Raw genomic sequence first — 14,388 nt, 5'->3', positions numbered from 1 at the left:
GCGCCTCCCACCGCCCCCGGGGTCGGGCTGGCGGGCGGCGGCGGCGGCGGCGGGGACTCTTATCCTGATACGGCGCCTTCCGCCGAGTGCGGCTCTGGAAATACCGAGCGGCGGGACTGGCTCCGCGGCCGCGGCACTCGGCGACACAAAGCACGCAGAGCCCTCGCCCAAAAACCAGGCGGGAGGGAGCGGGGGGCCGGGGTCTCGGCGGGGATGCGGGGCTCCCCGCCGCCGGCGGCATCTCCCATCCGGGGGCATCCCGACCGGCCACGCAGGCAGAAGCGGCCTCCACACGGGCAGCGCGGGATCCCGCTACGGCTGGAACGGGCCGGCGGCTCCCGGAGCTCCGTGTCCGCTCCGCCGGCCCGCCCGCGGCCGCTGAGCGGGGCTCCGCGCCGCCCCGGTCCCTGCCCGGCACGGCGGGACCCCCGGGCGGCCTCGGCGTGCGGCACTCACCGCGCTCTGTGCGCAGGCAAACGCGCACCGCAGACGGGAAAACCATCGCGCAGATGTGCCCAGGATAGGTGTTGGCAGCTGTGCCGGGGCAGGCACACATTCTGCAGGCACGCACGAGCATGTGCAACCACAAGCAGCAGGACTAGAGTGCGGCACATGGGCGCCAGCCCTAGAGCTACACTCTAGAGCAAGCGATCTGTGGTGCGTCCTACTAAGGAATAAGGAGATAGTCAAGGAAGGTGCAAGAACAGCTTTTGCTGTCACTGCTACCACAGTCTTACAATAAGGCAGAACTAGAAACAGAACAATCCCTCCCTTTGATTTATTTACTCATTGCTTTTATCTCCAGAGGACGCCTAGAAGCCTGGTCACTGCAAATGTGCAAGCCTGTGCCAACGACTTGTAGAGCAGAGATCAGGAGGGTTTTCAGAAAGGTCACAGGCCTGACACAAATCCAATTTTATACAATGTCTCTATTAGTATTTGGGGTCACTTGAAATCACCACTCTGTAAACTGGGTCATAACAGGAAAAGTTAGTGAGCTGCTGCCTTGTGCCATCTGCCAGCATGACAAGGACTTGTTTTGGTGATAGCTTGGACTGCCACTTGAGAGCCCCATTATTCCCACATCCAGTCTCTCTTCCTAAGACAGTCATGTGCATCTTGTTGCGTGCAATGCCTCAACCACACAAATCTCTAGCTTGGGGAAGAACGTCTCCCACAGCATCTCAGACCTGTTTTTCAGGGAAGCAGGGCGTATGCCCTGGCACAAAGGACTAATACAGCCCGATTCACCTGCATCAACACTCAGCTGGCTGGCTAGGCACATCAGCCTTGCACCTTCCAGCAAGGGTGACCATCTGAGTGAAGCCATGGGCTCTACCTGTGTGTTCAAGCTCTGTTTCCTAGGTTTTCACCTAGTCCTGTTTCATCAGAGTTCCTTGGGAAGCAGCCCTTAAAAACAAAGGAGTTCAGGAAAGGTGGGCATGCTACAAAACAGAGATCCTGAGGACACAGGAACAGACTGTCCCTGTGTGCCGAAAGACAAATCAGCTAGGTAAACCTCCGGCTTGGAAGGGCAAGGAGGTTTTGAAGGAACTTAGGAATTAAAGGAGGATGTATCATCTTTGGAAGGAGGGTCAGGCCTCTCAGGAAATATTTAAAGGGGACACATGGCCGGGCCCTGACCGGGACACACGGACACACGGACACACGGCCGGGCTCTGACCGGGACACACGGACACACGGCCGGGCCCTGCATGGGACACACGGACACACGGCCGGGCCCTGACCGGGACACACGGACACACAGCCGGGCCCTGACCGGGACACACGGACACACGGCCGGGCCCTGACCGGGGTCGCACGGTCACACGGTCACACGGACACACGGACACACGGACACATGGACGCACGGACACACGGATTCACGGACACACGGACACACGGTCGCACGGACACACGGACGCACGGACGCACGGACACACGGACGCACGGACACACGGACGCACGGACACACGGCCGGGCCCTGACCGGGGTCGCACGGACACACGGACGCACGGACACACGGACGCACGGACACACGGCCGGGCCCTGACCGGGGTCGCACGGACACACGGACGCACGGACACACGGACGCACGGACACACGGCCGGGCCCTGACCGGGGTCGCACGGACACACGGACGCACGGACACACGGTCGCACGGACACACGGATTCACGGACACACGGACACACGGATGCACGGACACACGGTCGCACGGACACACGGACACACGGACACACGGACACACGGACGCACGGACACACGGACACACGGACACACGGATTCACGGACGCACGGACGCACGGACGCACGGACGCACGGACACACGGACGCATGGACGCACGGACACACGGATTCACGGACACACGGATTCACGGACACACGGACACACGGATTCACGGACACACGGACACACGGATTCACGGACACACGGACGCACGGACACACGGACGCACGGACACACGGATTCACGGACACACGGACGCACGGACGCACGGACACACGGACACACGGACGCACGGACGCACGGACACACGGACACACGGACGCACGGACGCACGGATTCACGGACACACGGACGCACGGACACACGGACACACGGACTCACGGACACACGGACACACGGACACACGGATTCACGGACACACGGACACACGGACACACGGACACACGGACACACGGACACACGGACACACGGATTCACGGACACACGGACGCACGGACACACGGACACACGGATTCACGGATTCACGGACACACGGACACACGGACACACGGACACACGGATTCACGGACACACGGACACACGGACACACGGATTCACGGACACACGGACACACGGACACACGGACACACGGATTCACGGACACACGGACACACGGATTCACGGACACACGGACGCACGGACGCACGGACACACGGACACACGGACGCACGGACACACGGACACACGGACACACGGACACACGGATTCACGGACACACGGACGCACGGCCGGGCCCGCGCGCAGCCGGCGCCGGGGCGCGGTGGCGCCGCCTGGCGGGCGGGAGCGGCAGCGCCGCGCGGGCCGCCCCGCGGGCGGGCAGGGCGGACGCTCCCGGCCCCGGCGCGGCCCGTGCGGGCAGGCGGGGCGGCTCTCACTGCGGCCGGATTGTCCCTCTGTGCTCCTGCTGCCGAGAGGGCAGAGCTGGGACAAGAAACACCAGAAAACACGTTGCCTTTTTGTATTTCCCCCACTTGTCCCTCTGATGGTGCAAAAGAGATGGATCCATCTCCGAGAGCAGCACGTGCACAGCAGAAAGGGATGTTTTAACTAACAGAAAAAGGAGAAACCATACTTCCGATGACAAATGCCAAATGGGTCTTTAACACCCAGGTGCAGAAGCAAGGAAATGGATTTCCACATCGTACAATATTATCTTAGTCTCTCCAGTTAAGAATGACAATTTGGTTACTTCTAGTATTTTGGAGCTGCCACAGCATTCTGACGGGGTCTTAGGTACCAGCGATGTCCTGGGGACCGATAGGGCTGCCTTCCTTTCTCCCAACAGGTCAAGCCAACCTGCAGTTTTCCCTGCTGGGATATTGCATCCAGGTAAAGCATGGCAGGAGCTGCTGGCACCACCTGTGGCTCATTGTACCATTAGCCTTGCAGAAAAAAGGTGGGTGGGCCCAGGAGGTCCCTATACCCTTGGGAGCCTTCTTTTCTAAGTGGACCTCCTGGAGCTGGAGATGCTGACCTGGGGTCTGTTCTCCTTTGTCCCTTACTGCACAAAGCAAACACACATTTGCATGATGCTACTGAAGCATCCTCTTCCTGTCATGAAATATTCATGCTCACCTCCAAAAAGGGTCCAGCACAGGAAATCTGTGTGTCCCTCTGCAGACAGGCAATCTGTGCTGCAGAGTGTGGCCGTGGGCTTTGCTGTGAGGTCAAGCCAGATCCAGACAGTTGATCTCTGTCTTTGAGGAAATAAAACAGAGATGAAAAGAATTAGCAAAACCCCAGGAGGTGCTTTTGAGATTTAACCCTTTCCATCGCAATTGTCATTGCAATTACAATGACATATTTTAATGAATTGTCATTTGTTCACTTTTTTGCTCCTTAAGTAATTCTGCCCTGGTGTTTTCCAGTACAGCACATTTACTTAAATTGAGCATGAGGTTGCATTTGAAGGAGGGAAGGACAGTGGCAGAGGGGAGGAGCAAGATTTCAGCAAGGGAACCTGTGGAGGACTACCACTCTGGAATATAATCAAGACAAAACTGCTATACTTTTCTTGGACATGAATTGGAGTGGGAGGCGTTTGTTACTGCCAATGCAGTTTTCTTCATACCCAGTTCTTCCACACAAGGTTGAATCGTTAATCGTTGACAGTGCATCTGTTAAGATTGGCTCTAGAAACCAAATGTTCCTGGAAATAAAAGAAGCATGTGCTTGCCCTTCATCTTCCCAGCCACTCAGCTCCTAGTACCACAGAGAAAAGCCACATGGAGCAGCCTACATGCACACAGATGGCCTAAGATTGGCCATGGAAAGGGCTTCTCTGTGTGAAAGGTGCAGCAGGCTGAGGAACAAGAAGTTCCCTCAGGATGGCATCAGTCTTTCTTCTACTGGCAATATAAAGCTTCAAGTAAAAGTCCCACAGAAGATCTCCAAGAAGAGCTCTTCCCAATGTTTAATGTTCCTCTCCCAGTTTGTGTTTTCTTTTTACAACTGTGTTTCTGTCCTACTGCTCTGTCTTGGCAGCTACGTTGCGCTTAGAGCACACAGTCAGCGTGCTTCCTCAGAAAGATCCTGCACCCAGCACTGGGATCACCACAAAGTACAAGCACTAAGAGAGGACTTCCCAGGAAAGAGAGGAGCACGATCTTCCTCCAAGATCACAAACTCTGTTAATCAAAGGAAGGAAAAAGAGCTAGAAAGGCCAATGCAGCCTTCCCACTTGACTCCCTTTAATTAGTAACCATCTGGTTTTGAGAAGAGCTGTCAGCCAATGTAGAGCATTTGGTAAGCTTCCTCAGTGGCTGCTCTCCCAACGTCAATTCTTCTTGGAAATGTTTTAAGCCCCAAGATGCCAAAAGGAAATGAAAAACAAAAGAGGGGGCACAAGAGAGAAAAGGAAGAACAAGGATGCAGTATAGCCCAGCAGACAGAGCAAGACATTCCCCAGTTTCACTTCTAGGTCAGGGAGCAAACTACAAACACTGCTGGCCATCCAATAGCCAGGAAACATTCCACCCAGCCAGCCACCTGGAAGAAACTGCAATACTTCAAGCACCATTCTCAAACAAGCAATTACAAACCCCTCAACATTTTCCAGGAGTCTCACTGCTCGACTCAGTGTTCTGCCCAAACTCCAACTTTTAACAGTGACTTTCTATCTTCCAAATTTCCTTGGCTCACTTTAATTTCTTTGTCCCAGCTACTGTGCAATGGCACTGTGTATTTACATGTGCTGCTCTCCACTAGGAGAGGCATGGGCAATTTTACAAATCAAATTCCTCATGCTTGGCACTTTCTCAAACTTTGCCCTGATTCTCCCTGGTGCCATGCTCTGCTCGAACAGGGGGGTGCTGCTGTTCTCACCAAGAAAGCCATGGGTGCAAAGGGAGCACCCCACCTAGCTTTGGATGGCATCAGGAGGCACACTAACTGCTCTGCACGAGTCCTCAGGGACAACCTGACAGCACAAGGCCTTTTGGTCTTTGCAGGAAAATAGCCACTCTGGTAGCAAAGCTAGGCAGCAGGAGCTCGGCTGCAGCATTTTTGTGAGTGCTGCCTTCCTCATTAAGATGCAGCACATGGCTCAAGTGGCTTTTAGATTACTCCTTCCTGACTCTAGGACATCATGTGTGAGTCAGAGGCTTGCATACTTGCTTCTCCTGATCCCTGTGAGTCTCCAGCACATGGCAAACGACATTTTGAACAGTTCCCTTGAGTTCTGCGTGCAGACAATCTTCTTCTCACTTTTGCAAAGAAGCAGAATTATCTTCTTCTCTCTTAAATAGCATCATACACACACAGACCACTACCTTCTTTCCTCACAGATGCATTCACATTCTGCAGTGCCCTCTTGCAAGCAGGTGCATCACTCTCACCTACACTCACAGCCCCTCTATTCATTCCCACCCCACTTCCCACACGGTGCTTGGGCTTCCCACAAGGCATGCGTAGTAGTCAGCCCCTTTCCACAGACCGTGGTAATGGGGTTCTGGCACAGCTGAAGGAGCAGAGGATCCCCCTGTTAAATACAGTAGTGCAAAGAGGGAAGATATTTCCAAATGTATTTCTGCCAGTCTCTCCCATGTGGCAAAAGAGTCAAAGACCCAAACCTGTGAGGTCCTCTTGCTGTACCTGCCCTGTCAGAGAAGCAGAGCTGTAATTTCATAGGTTTCTGACTGGTAAGACAAAAGTAAGCATAAAATCCCATATTAAAGCATCTGAAACCACCAGGGATCTGCACCTGATTAGCCATCTCACATGTTTGCAGAGGGGCAGATGAGTAGGTTTCAGCTGCCCTGACCTGCACGGAGTGGTGGGATATCCTCACTTGCTGTCCCAGGAGCTGCACTAGATTTGTGCTTGCCTAGAATGCCCACTGCTGATGGGGCAGCAGGAGCTCAGGAATGCTTTCACATCCACTTCTTTTCTGAGGGAGGTGCCTAGGCAGACCAGAGAGAAACATACACGGGTGATCAGACCTGGACCACCTCTTCTTGACACTGCCAATTTACACCGAGGAACCAAATGCAAAAGGTTGTAGATACTGTTCCTCTTTTTCCCAGCCTTGGCTGGGGAAAACAAAGCTTTTCCTTGATGCTATGTGCTCCATTCAAAGCCATGGGACCCTCTGCAAAACTTCTCTCTCATGCCTCTCCTTCAAAGCCTTTCTTCCTTGTTGATTAGCATTATGCAGAGTGCCCAACTGCCAATGCCAATGTGACTTCAGGAAGAAATCTATCTATTTCTCCCCTTCAGCTCTTAATTAACATGTGGACTTTAATTACATTTCCCATTTTCATGACAAAATATGTCTCTCTCCTCCACTTGCCCCTCCCTGAGATCATTACAAGAGCTCTTAATAATAATCACCATCATCTGTCTACTCTGAGAGCAAGGCAGAGGGGCACCTGCTCCATCTTCCCAAGTTATCCTACCCCACCTAGCCCCGGGTCACTCAGTCCTTGGAGAGCCACATGCTCTGGTCCTGTGCCAGTGGGGAGGCGTGGGAGCAGTGCTAACACGTTGGCACGACATATTGCCAGGGCTGGATAGTGCCTGGAGGCCTTGGCTGCAGTGAAAGACATTACAGTTCAAGGGTGGACACAGAGAAAAAGTCCGTTTGGGGAGGTATTAGGGAATTCTCTTGCTTTCAGAGGTAGGAATGGGTCATCCTCCTGCTGAAGCTATATCCTCCCTCTCCATACAAAGCACAGCAAACACTGCTAGGGAGCTTTGCAGTAACTCTCAGCTGGCTCGCAGATCTAGGCAGTAAACAACCAGGAAAACTTTCTAATAGACTCTTTGATTCAGCCACTAGAAAAGCAACCACCTTAGTAAATCACAAAGCATCCATTTTCTGGCAGAAAGTGAAAACTGAGGAGGAATCAGTCCCTATCAGTCGTGATGGCAGCAGGCAAGAAGCAGATACAATGCCCCCAAGCATGGACCTGGTGCAGTCAGTTTTTCCCTAAACTCAGTGAAAGTAACTCAAACCACTACCACTCTCCTCACAAATCTGGGAACCTATTCAGATGCAATCTGTCACAGTGGGGAGCCTGAGTCGTACACTACATCAACCTTGTGTTTGCAAACTCAAAATTAGAATCAGCTCTCAGATTGACTATTTTATCTGAATGTGCAAAATTCACCAGGCTGCTGCTGGCTTTGTGCACTTACAGAGATCTGGAAAATGAGATTTTCTGTAGTTGTTACTTCACCCCTCAGGCTTTCAGTACTCCTTGATGATAATCTATCCCTCCCAGATGCAAACAGTAAGGTAATACAAAAGTGAATACCAAACTATGCGATGTTTGCAGACAGACAGAAGACAGAGAGCTGCCCGCCTCTTCCATTGCCGAGTTCTGAAGAACTAGCAATACCTCACAGGGCAGACATGACATCAGGGTCTGGGGACAGAGACAGTAAGGGCAGCATCGAGTTGACAAGAACATAAAAAAAATACACAAATGACTATAAGTATGGCCCAGATACAGTCCAAGGCAAAGACTGCACAATCCAAATGTACAGCTAAGTGCATCATTCATAACTTGAACAGAAAGAAGAGCTCCCTGCAGAGCTCCATGCAAAGGCATGGAAGCTCCAAGCACGCCATGAGCACAGATAGTGTGTCCACTGCTTGCAGAAAACCTTATTCCTCCTCATAAGGGTGGCAGAAGGGAGACAATGTCCCTTTAAATGTGATTAAAGTGTTGTCAATGGATGTGCCATGGTAGAGGAGTTAATCCCCCCCTAGCCCCTCTCAGCCACTGTGATGGGATAATTAGATGCGAGGGCTCACCACAGATGATGCTCCAGTTGCTTAGCAACTAATGGTTTCCATAGAAACAGCAAAGCACAGCCTTCGGAGCAGCAAGTGAGCAGTGCAGCAGGGCAGGGAAAGATGCCTTAAACTCCTGCACTGATGCTCTCCTCCAGAATCATTCAGAGGCCTAGAGGTATTAGGGGAATGAGAAGGGGGTGCCTTAAAGATACAATATCCCTGTTTCAAGCAGCAGTGTTAAGAGAATGGTTTTTATCAGACTAAGCCTTCACTGATATGGTCCTCCTCTCAGTGGCTCTCAACAAGCAGGATGAGCAGAGCTGAATCACAGAGGGTGGTCTTACACAGAGGTTTAAGCCCCAACTTGTGGGTTACAACATCCTGTTGTAAGCAGCTGAGTATGATTCCAGCATCAATTCTTGCACCTGGGGTCTGAGAGGGAAACACACAAAAACACACACACAAAAATTCAATACATTTTCAATACTGTCACAAAAGCGGCCTTATACAGGCATCCAGCCTGGCCCTGAACCAGCAGGCAAAGGAGGTTTCCTCTAGATTTTGCAGCTTCATGATACATACAAAAGTGACTATAAAGCATGGAGACCTTCATCAGAATAACAGAGGTCAGATTAATTAACCTTTACTCAAGACTATCATCTGGTACTTCCTTGGACATGACCAATTCCTACTGCTGCATTATCCTCCTGCTCCCTGCACTGAGTCAGCATACCACTGTTTGTGAGCATCACACCATCACCTGCAGCACCTGCACTAAATACCATGCATGTGCTGTGCAGCTGCACTGCTGCAGGGCATGATCCTGTCATCTCGTAAACCGAGCAGAGACAGGCTCTGCTTGTATTTTGCTAAGAGAGCTCTGGGACACTGAGATGGGGCTGTAGATTCAGTATCATGCAGTCTGCACCACGCCAGGGATGGGCTGCATCGCTGCCTGCTTGCAAATGACAGCCCTATGTGTTAAAGCTTTGCAAACCTCTCCAGTCGTGATAGCACAGAAGGAAGCATAGAAACTCACATCGCAAACACAAGCTCTCCTCTCCCCTCCCCTCCTCTCCTCCAGCCTCACATTTGTGACAGCATCCCTTTCAGAGAGGGCAGGCTGCCTGCGCCTTGGGCACTGGCTGAGGCACCCAAACTCACTGCTTTTGTCCTCCTTGCCTGGCAGGACACTGGCCGTATGCACTCCACTCTGCCACGTGCCATCTCTTCTTGGCAGTGAAACGGAGAGCGGGGCAGACCTCTCCATCCCTGGGGCAGTAGCTGTGCCAGAAGATGGGACACACACGCTGCTGGTGACAGGCAGCCAGGCTGGATTCTGGAACCCCTGCGTGCCTTAGTCAAAGCCACCAAAGCTCAGACGCTGTGGCTCCTTCCCCCTGCGGCTGCAGTGTTACCTCACCCTACCCACAAACCTGGGGATGCCGGTTGCAACACCCAGGAGGGTGGAGCATCCCACTGGCCAATTTAGCCACAAGCCAGGTCTCCTTCCGGGAGTCCTGTCCTGATCCACCCAGCGCTTCAGGAAGGTACAGAGAGGAGACACTAAAAAACTTGTGGGCCATTTCAGACTCTGTCCCCTATGGCTTTCAAAGTGGGGAATCAAAGGGAAATGATGTGCTTTGTTCCACGGGGGAGCAGCAGGAAAGGTGAGCAGAAACGAGCCTGGTGGAACCGGTCGCTTCAGTCGTCTGCTAGCTCACCTTTGAAGTGGTTTTAAAAATCAGGGAGGAGGGGCAGATATGAGTTCAGCTCTTTTACTGCAACTTCACAGAATTTGAAGACGTGGAGGGTAAGAGGCCACCTTTTCCCCACCAGAAAATAGTGTATCCATTCAGAGAGAAGAGAATACAGGTAATAAAATAGGCTGTGATGCTCATCAAGTACATCTCTGGTGTTCTCGCATCCTGAGGAGGCTATGAACAGCTACAATGACAGCAGCATCCACCTACGTTACCATCAAAGACACTTTGGTCATTCACAGGAATGACTGGGCGCCCTGACACAGCCCCGGCTCCTGTGCCAATGGAGCCAGCATCTCTCTCCAGTCGCAGCCTTCTCTCTGTCTCGTGTTCCCTGTCACTGAGCCTGCCCGTACGTTCCCTGCTGCCTCTCTTTAACAGAAAGAGGGGTCGGGGTTCGTAACCTAGGGCTCCTAACCCTAGCCTATGCAAATCCTGGGAGCTCTGTCTGTATTACACAGCATCAGCTATTTACTGCAGCACAGGGAACTGAAGCAATGCCAACAGAGCGGGAGTGGCCTGGTGTGATGATAAGCTAGGCGTCTACTGAACACTCTGGACTAGGAAGAGGGGAAAAAGGGCCACTTTAACAAAGTGGAAAATAATGAATTAAGTGGAAATTAATTAATTAATTGGAAAGTAATCTGTGTTCTACTACAGGGGGAAAATGTAAATAAGCCTAACTGTTGAGGGCTGCTGCTGGCGGAGCAGCGTGCCGCACGCGACGCGCGCTCCCCGCGGGCTCCGCCGCGCGGCGCGGGGCGCGGCCGGGCCGCGGGTGGGCAGCGCGCCTGCGCGGCGGGCCGCCATGGCCGTGCTGTACTGCGGGCTGTGCCGCCGCAGCGCCTTCACGGGCCGCCGGCACCGCTACAGCGCGGGGCACCGCCGGCGGCTGCAGGAGGCGCTGGCCCAGCTGCAGGAGGCGACGGCGGCGGCGCGGGCGGCGGCGGCCGATGGGGCCGCGGCCGTGCGGCGCTACGACCCAGCGGAGCACGACGGGCGCGTGTGGTGCCCGTGCTGCGGGCGCGGCGTGCGGCGGGACGGGCGGCGCGGCGGGCTGGCGCTGCTGCAAGCCGGGCTGATGCGGCACTTGGCCGGGTGCGCGGGCGGGAGCGGGGCGGGCCGATGCTGCCGTGCGCCGGGCTTTTGTGGCGCTGGGCCGGGTGCGGGCGGTGCTGATGGTGTCACGGTGTCCCGCAGGCCCGAGCACCGCCGGGAGACGGCGCGGTTCTGGCGGGAGAACCGGGCGGAGGCGGCGCTGCGGGAGCGGTGCCTGGTGCCGGCCGAGGAGTACGAGCGCTTCGCGCAGGCCCTAGAGCGGGCGCTGGCCGAGCACCAGCGGCGGGAGGAGGAGCGCATCCTCCAGGTAGCCTCGGTCGCCTCCCGCACCGGCCCCGGCCTCAGCTGGCGCCGCCTCACCGCTCTCTCCCCGCAGATGGCGGCCGACATCCGGGAGGCCGAGCGCCGGCAGCGAGAGACGGTGCAAGCCGCGCTGCAGGTCGGTGAGCTGTATCCTGCCCTGGCTGCACCCTGGCGGGGAGCGGGCGCTGCGCTGCGCACCGCCAGCACCGGCACCGCGGTGCGCTCGGGAGGGGCGAGGGGCGGCTGGGTGGGCGCCGTGCTCAGTACCAGAAATATTGTTCCTTTTTCCTGAATCGCACTCAGCTTCAGCCAGAGCCAGAACTTGGTGCAGGACCTCCTGGCTGCAGGCTCCCCACAGGACCTGAACGGTGAGCACCGCTTTCTTTAGCCGTGGCCGATACATCCGTGCTCAAAGCACCCGACACATGGGGAGTTGGACAGTGTCATTGCTAGGGTCTTGCAGAGCTTTTGCACACACTACAGTAAGTGCTGGCCTCTTATTTCAGGGACAGCCTTTGTGGTGCAGAACAGCCTGGCCCGAGCGGAATGCAGACAGGACCTGATTTAGCCTGGATGGACTCAGGCAAGGTTCTGACCTTCATTGGCCACCAGGTAGGGGTGACTGGCTAGCGAATGTGACTCTGATTGAACTGCAAGTCACCTACACCACTCGTCACACAACAGAACAAGGGGTGGTCTCCATCACAAAAAGAAACACTTTGTGGATTTAGGTGAGCAGCTAGCCCAGTTTCAGTTACCCAAGGTTTAACTTCCATTAAGCAAACATTATTTAATATGCCATGGGGAAAAAAAAAAACAAACTCTCTTTTAAAGAAGAGACAAGCTTTCGTCTGCCTTTTTCCAATAGAACTTGATTCTGGAAGGGAATGAAGATAATGCTCTTTTGCTCAGAGCTACTCCTAAACATAAGATTCTCATAAGCATTTTATGTTCCTGTTAACAGGAAACAGAAGGGAATGGAAATGTCCACACAGGTAAGTGCACCTGCATCATGGTTCACCTGGCTGCTGCCTCATGGTTTGCAAATGTCACAGGGATAACTCAAAGCAGTTTTGAAGCAGTTGCAGCATAACCAGGAGGTGGCCACTCTTGGCAATATTTGACATACTAGAGGAGGAGAAAACACATCAGCATAGTAAAAACTCTTGATGCTGCTGCTGTGGGGAGTGTATGATTTGGGGTGTGATCAGCCATGGCCTTAGCTGAGGAAGCCAGCTCTTTTTTTCTCAGAACACCCAGAGTTCACTTGGTCACTTGCTTGATAGCACAAGCAGCAGACAGGGGGAAAGAGGGGACACTTTTATTCTGTCACAGTTTAGGGTAACTTCAGTAACTAACTAAGTATTGCCTGTGACTTCTAGGAGCAAAACCTCCATGGCTAACAGAGGAAGAAGACGGAAGTAAACAAATTGGACCTTCCTATGAGGAATTTCTCAAACACAGTGAGCAGCTTGCACATCTTTTAGTTAACCTTACAGTCACTTTGACATGCTAGAGAATGAAAAGCAATTTGAAAAACTCTTGCTGAACAAAGTATTTGGGCTTTTGAGCAATCTGGTCTAGGGGAAAGTATCCCCATCCATGGTACAGGGGGTTGTAGCAATGCGATCCTTAAGCTCCCTTCCAACCCAAACCACTCTACAATTGTTTTCTTTTTTTTTTTTTTCAGAGGAGAAGCAGAAGCTGAAAAAGCTCCCAGTGGAACGTGTTGGTGCCAATTTTGACCATACCTCTCAGACAAGTGACAGCTGGCTGCCTTCCTTTGGGCGCGTATGGAATCATGGCAGGAGGTGGCAGTCCCGGTGAGCTTCAGCGCAGCACAGATGGATGCCAGGGGGGAGTGTGCAGCTTCTGTCCATGCAAGCCATTCATGGAGCAGGCTCTGAGGTAGCAGCAAGAATACCTAGACATCCTGCCATATGAGTTACGCCAGGCAGTATCATTCTTGGCCTGGAGCAGCAGACATGGCTTGTGAGGAAGCGTGCTCGTGGCTGTAAAGGCTGCACACATGAAGGCATCTGCCTTGCTTTGCTTGGCTCACCTTTCAGACCCACATACTGGCCCGCTGGCACCTTTTAATGTGCCACAACTCTGTCAGCTAGCTGGAGCTACCACTCACTGAGGTAACAAAAATATTGAGGGAGCTTCCATGCTAGAACACTATGCACAGCACTTTCTTTTTCAAGGAGTGTTCATTATCTCTGTGTAAAGGTTACTGCAGTCTGATTTCTATGCTCTCTTTCAGGCATCAGTTTAGAACTGAATCAGGGGAAAAGAAGAAAAAAAGGCGATCAGATGTGGAACACTAGACACCCAGCTCTGCTGTGGAAAGGCTGACTGTAGGTGGCTGCAGTTTTGTTGCTGGCTGCCCTGGAAGGGCAGAGTGTTCATCTGAGCATCACATCTAAAGCCACACAAAGTGAGGTCCTGCCAGCGAGGATAGGCTCCTGTGGATGCTGTATCTTCCCTGTCAGAAAGCCTACTCTGTACAGCAAGCGATGCCAGTGGCCTATGCTGACATGGCACATCCCACTGAAGGAAGAATTTTTGGAGAAATAAACTTTTTTTTTAAAATGCCTCTCTCTTTGTAGACCAACTGAAACTCATTTCAAATGCAGGGCCCACCCTGCAGGCAAGTAACACCAGGTGTTTGACAATTTCATTCAAACTTATATTGCTTTCCTTCATTTTAACATTCATTCTTTACACTGTCTAACATCACTGGCTGCTGTA

The 14,388-nt window shown here is 53.2% G+C and overlaps 1 protein-coding gene and 1 long non-coding RNA gene across 2 annotated transcripts; both read left to right on the top strand.

Annotated features, from left to right (window-relative positions):
- Positions 1-8,223: 8,223 nt before the first annotated feature.
- Positions 8,224-10,474, top strand: LOC137462150 (uncharacterized). Its single transcript, XR_010993601.1, has 3 exons — positions 8,224-8,684; positions 10,101-10,179; positions 10,305-10,474. It is a non-coding gene; the product is annotated as an uncharacterized lncRNA (long non-coding RNA).
- Positions 10,475-11,073: 599 nt separating this feature from the next.
- Positions 11,074-14,225, top strand: CENATAC (centrosomal AT-AC splicing factor). The gene is made up of 9 exons (XM_068172146.1): positions 11,074-11,370; positions 11,473-11,638; positions 11,708-11,770; positions 11,938-12,002; positions 12,141-12,246; positions 12,599-12,629; positions 13,017-13,097; positions 13,325-13,457; positions 13,901-14,225. The coding sequence occupies exons 1-9, from the start codon at positions 11,081-11,083 to the stop codon at positions 13,962-13,964; spliced, it is 999 nt and encodes a 332-aa protein (XP_068028247.1). The 5' UTR covers positions 11,074-11,080; the 3' UTR covers positions 13,965-14,225.
- Positions 14,226-14,388: the final 163 nt, after the last annotated feature.

This window comes from Anomalospiza imberbis, chromosome 24 (genome assembly GCF_031753505.1).
Source record: "Anomalospiza imberbis isolate Cuckoo-Finch-1a 21T00152 chromosome 24, ASM3175350v1, whole genome shotgun sequence".
Classification (NCBI taxonomy): domain Eukaryota; kingdom Metazoa; phylum Chordata; class Aves; order Passeriformes; family Viduidae; genus Anomalospiza; species Anomalospiza imberbis.
This window is presented reverse-complemented; position numbering and strand designations above follow the sequence as displayed.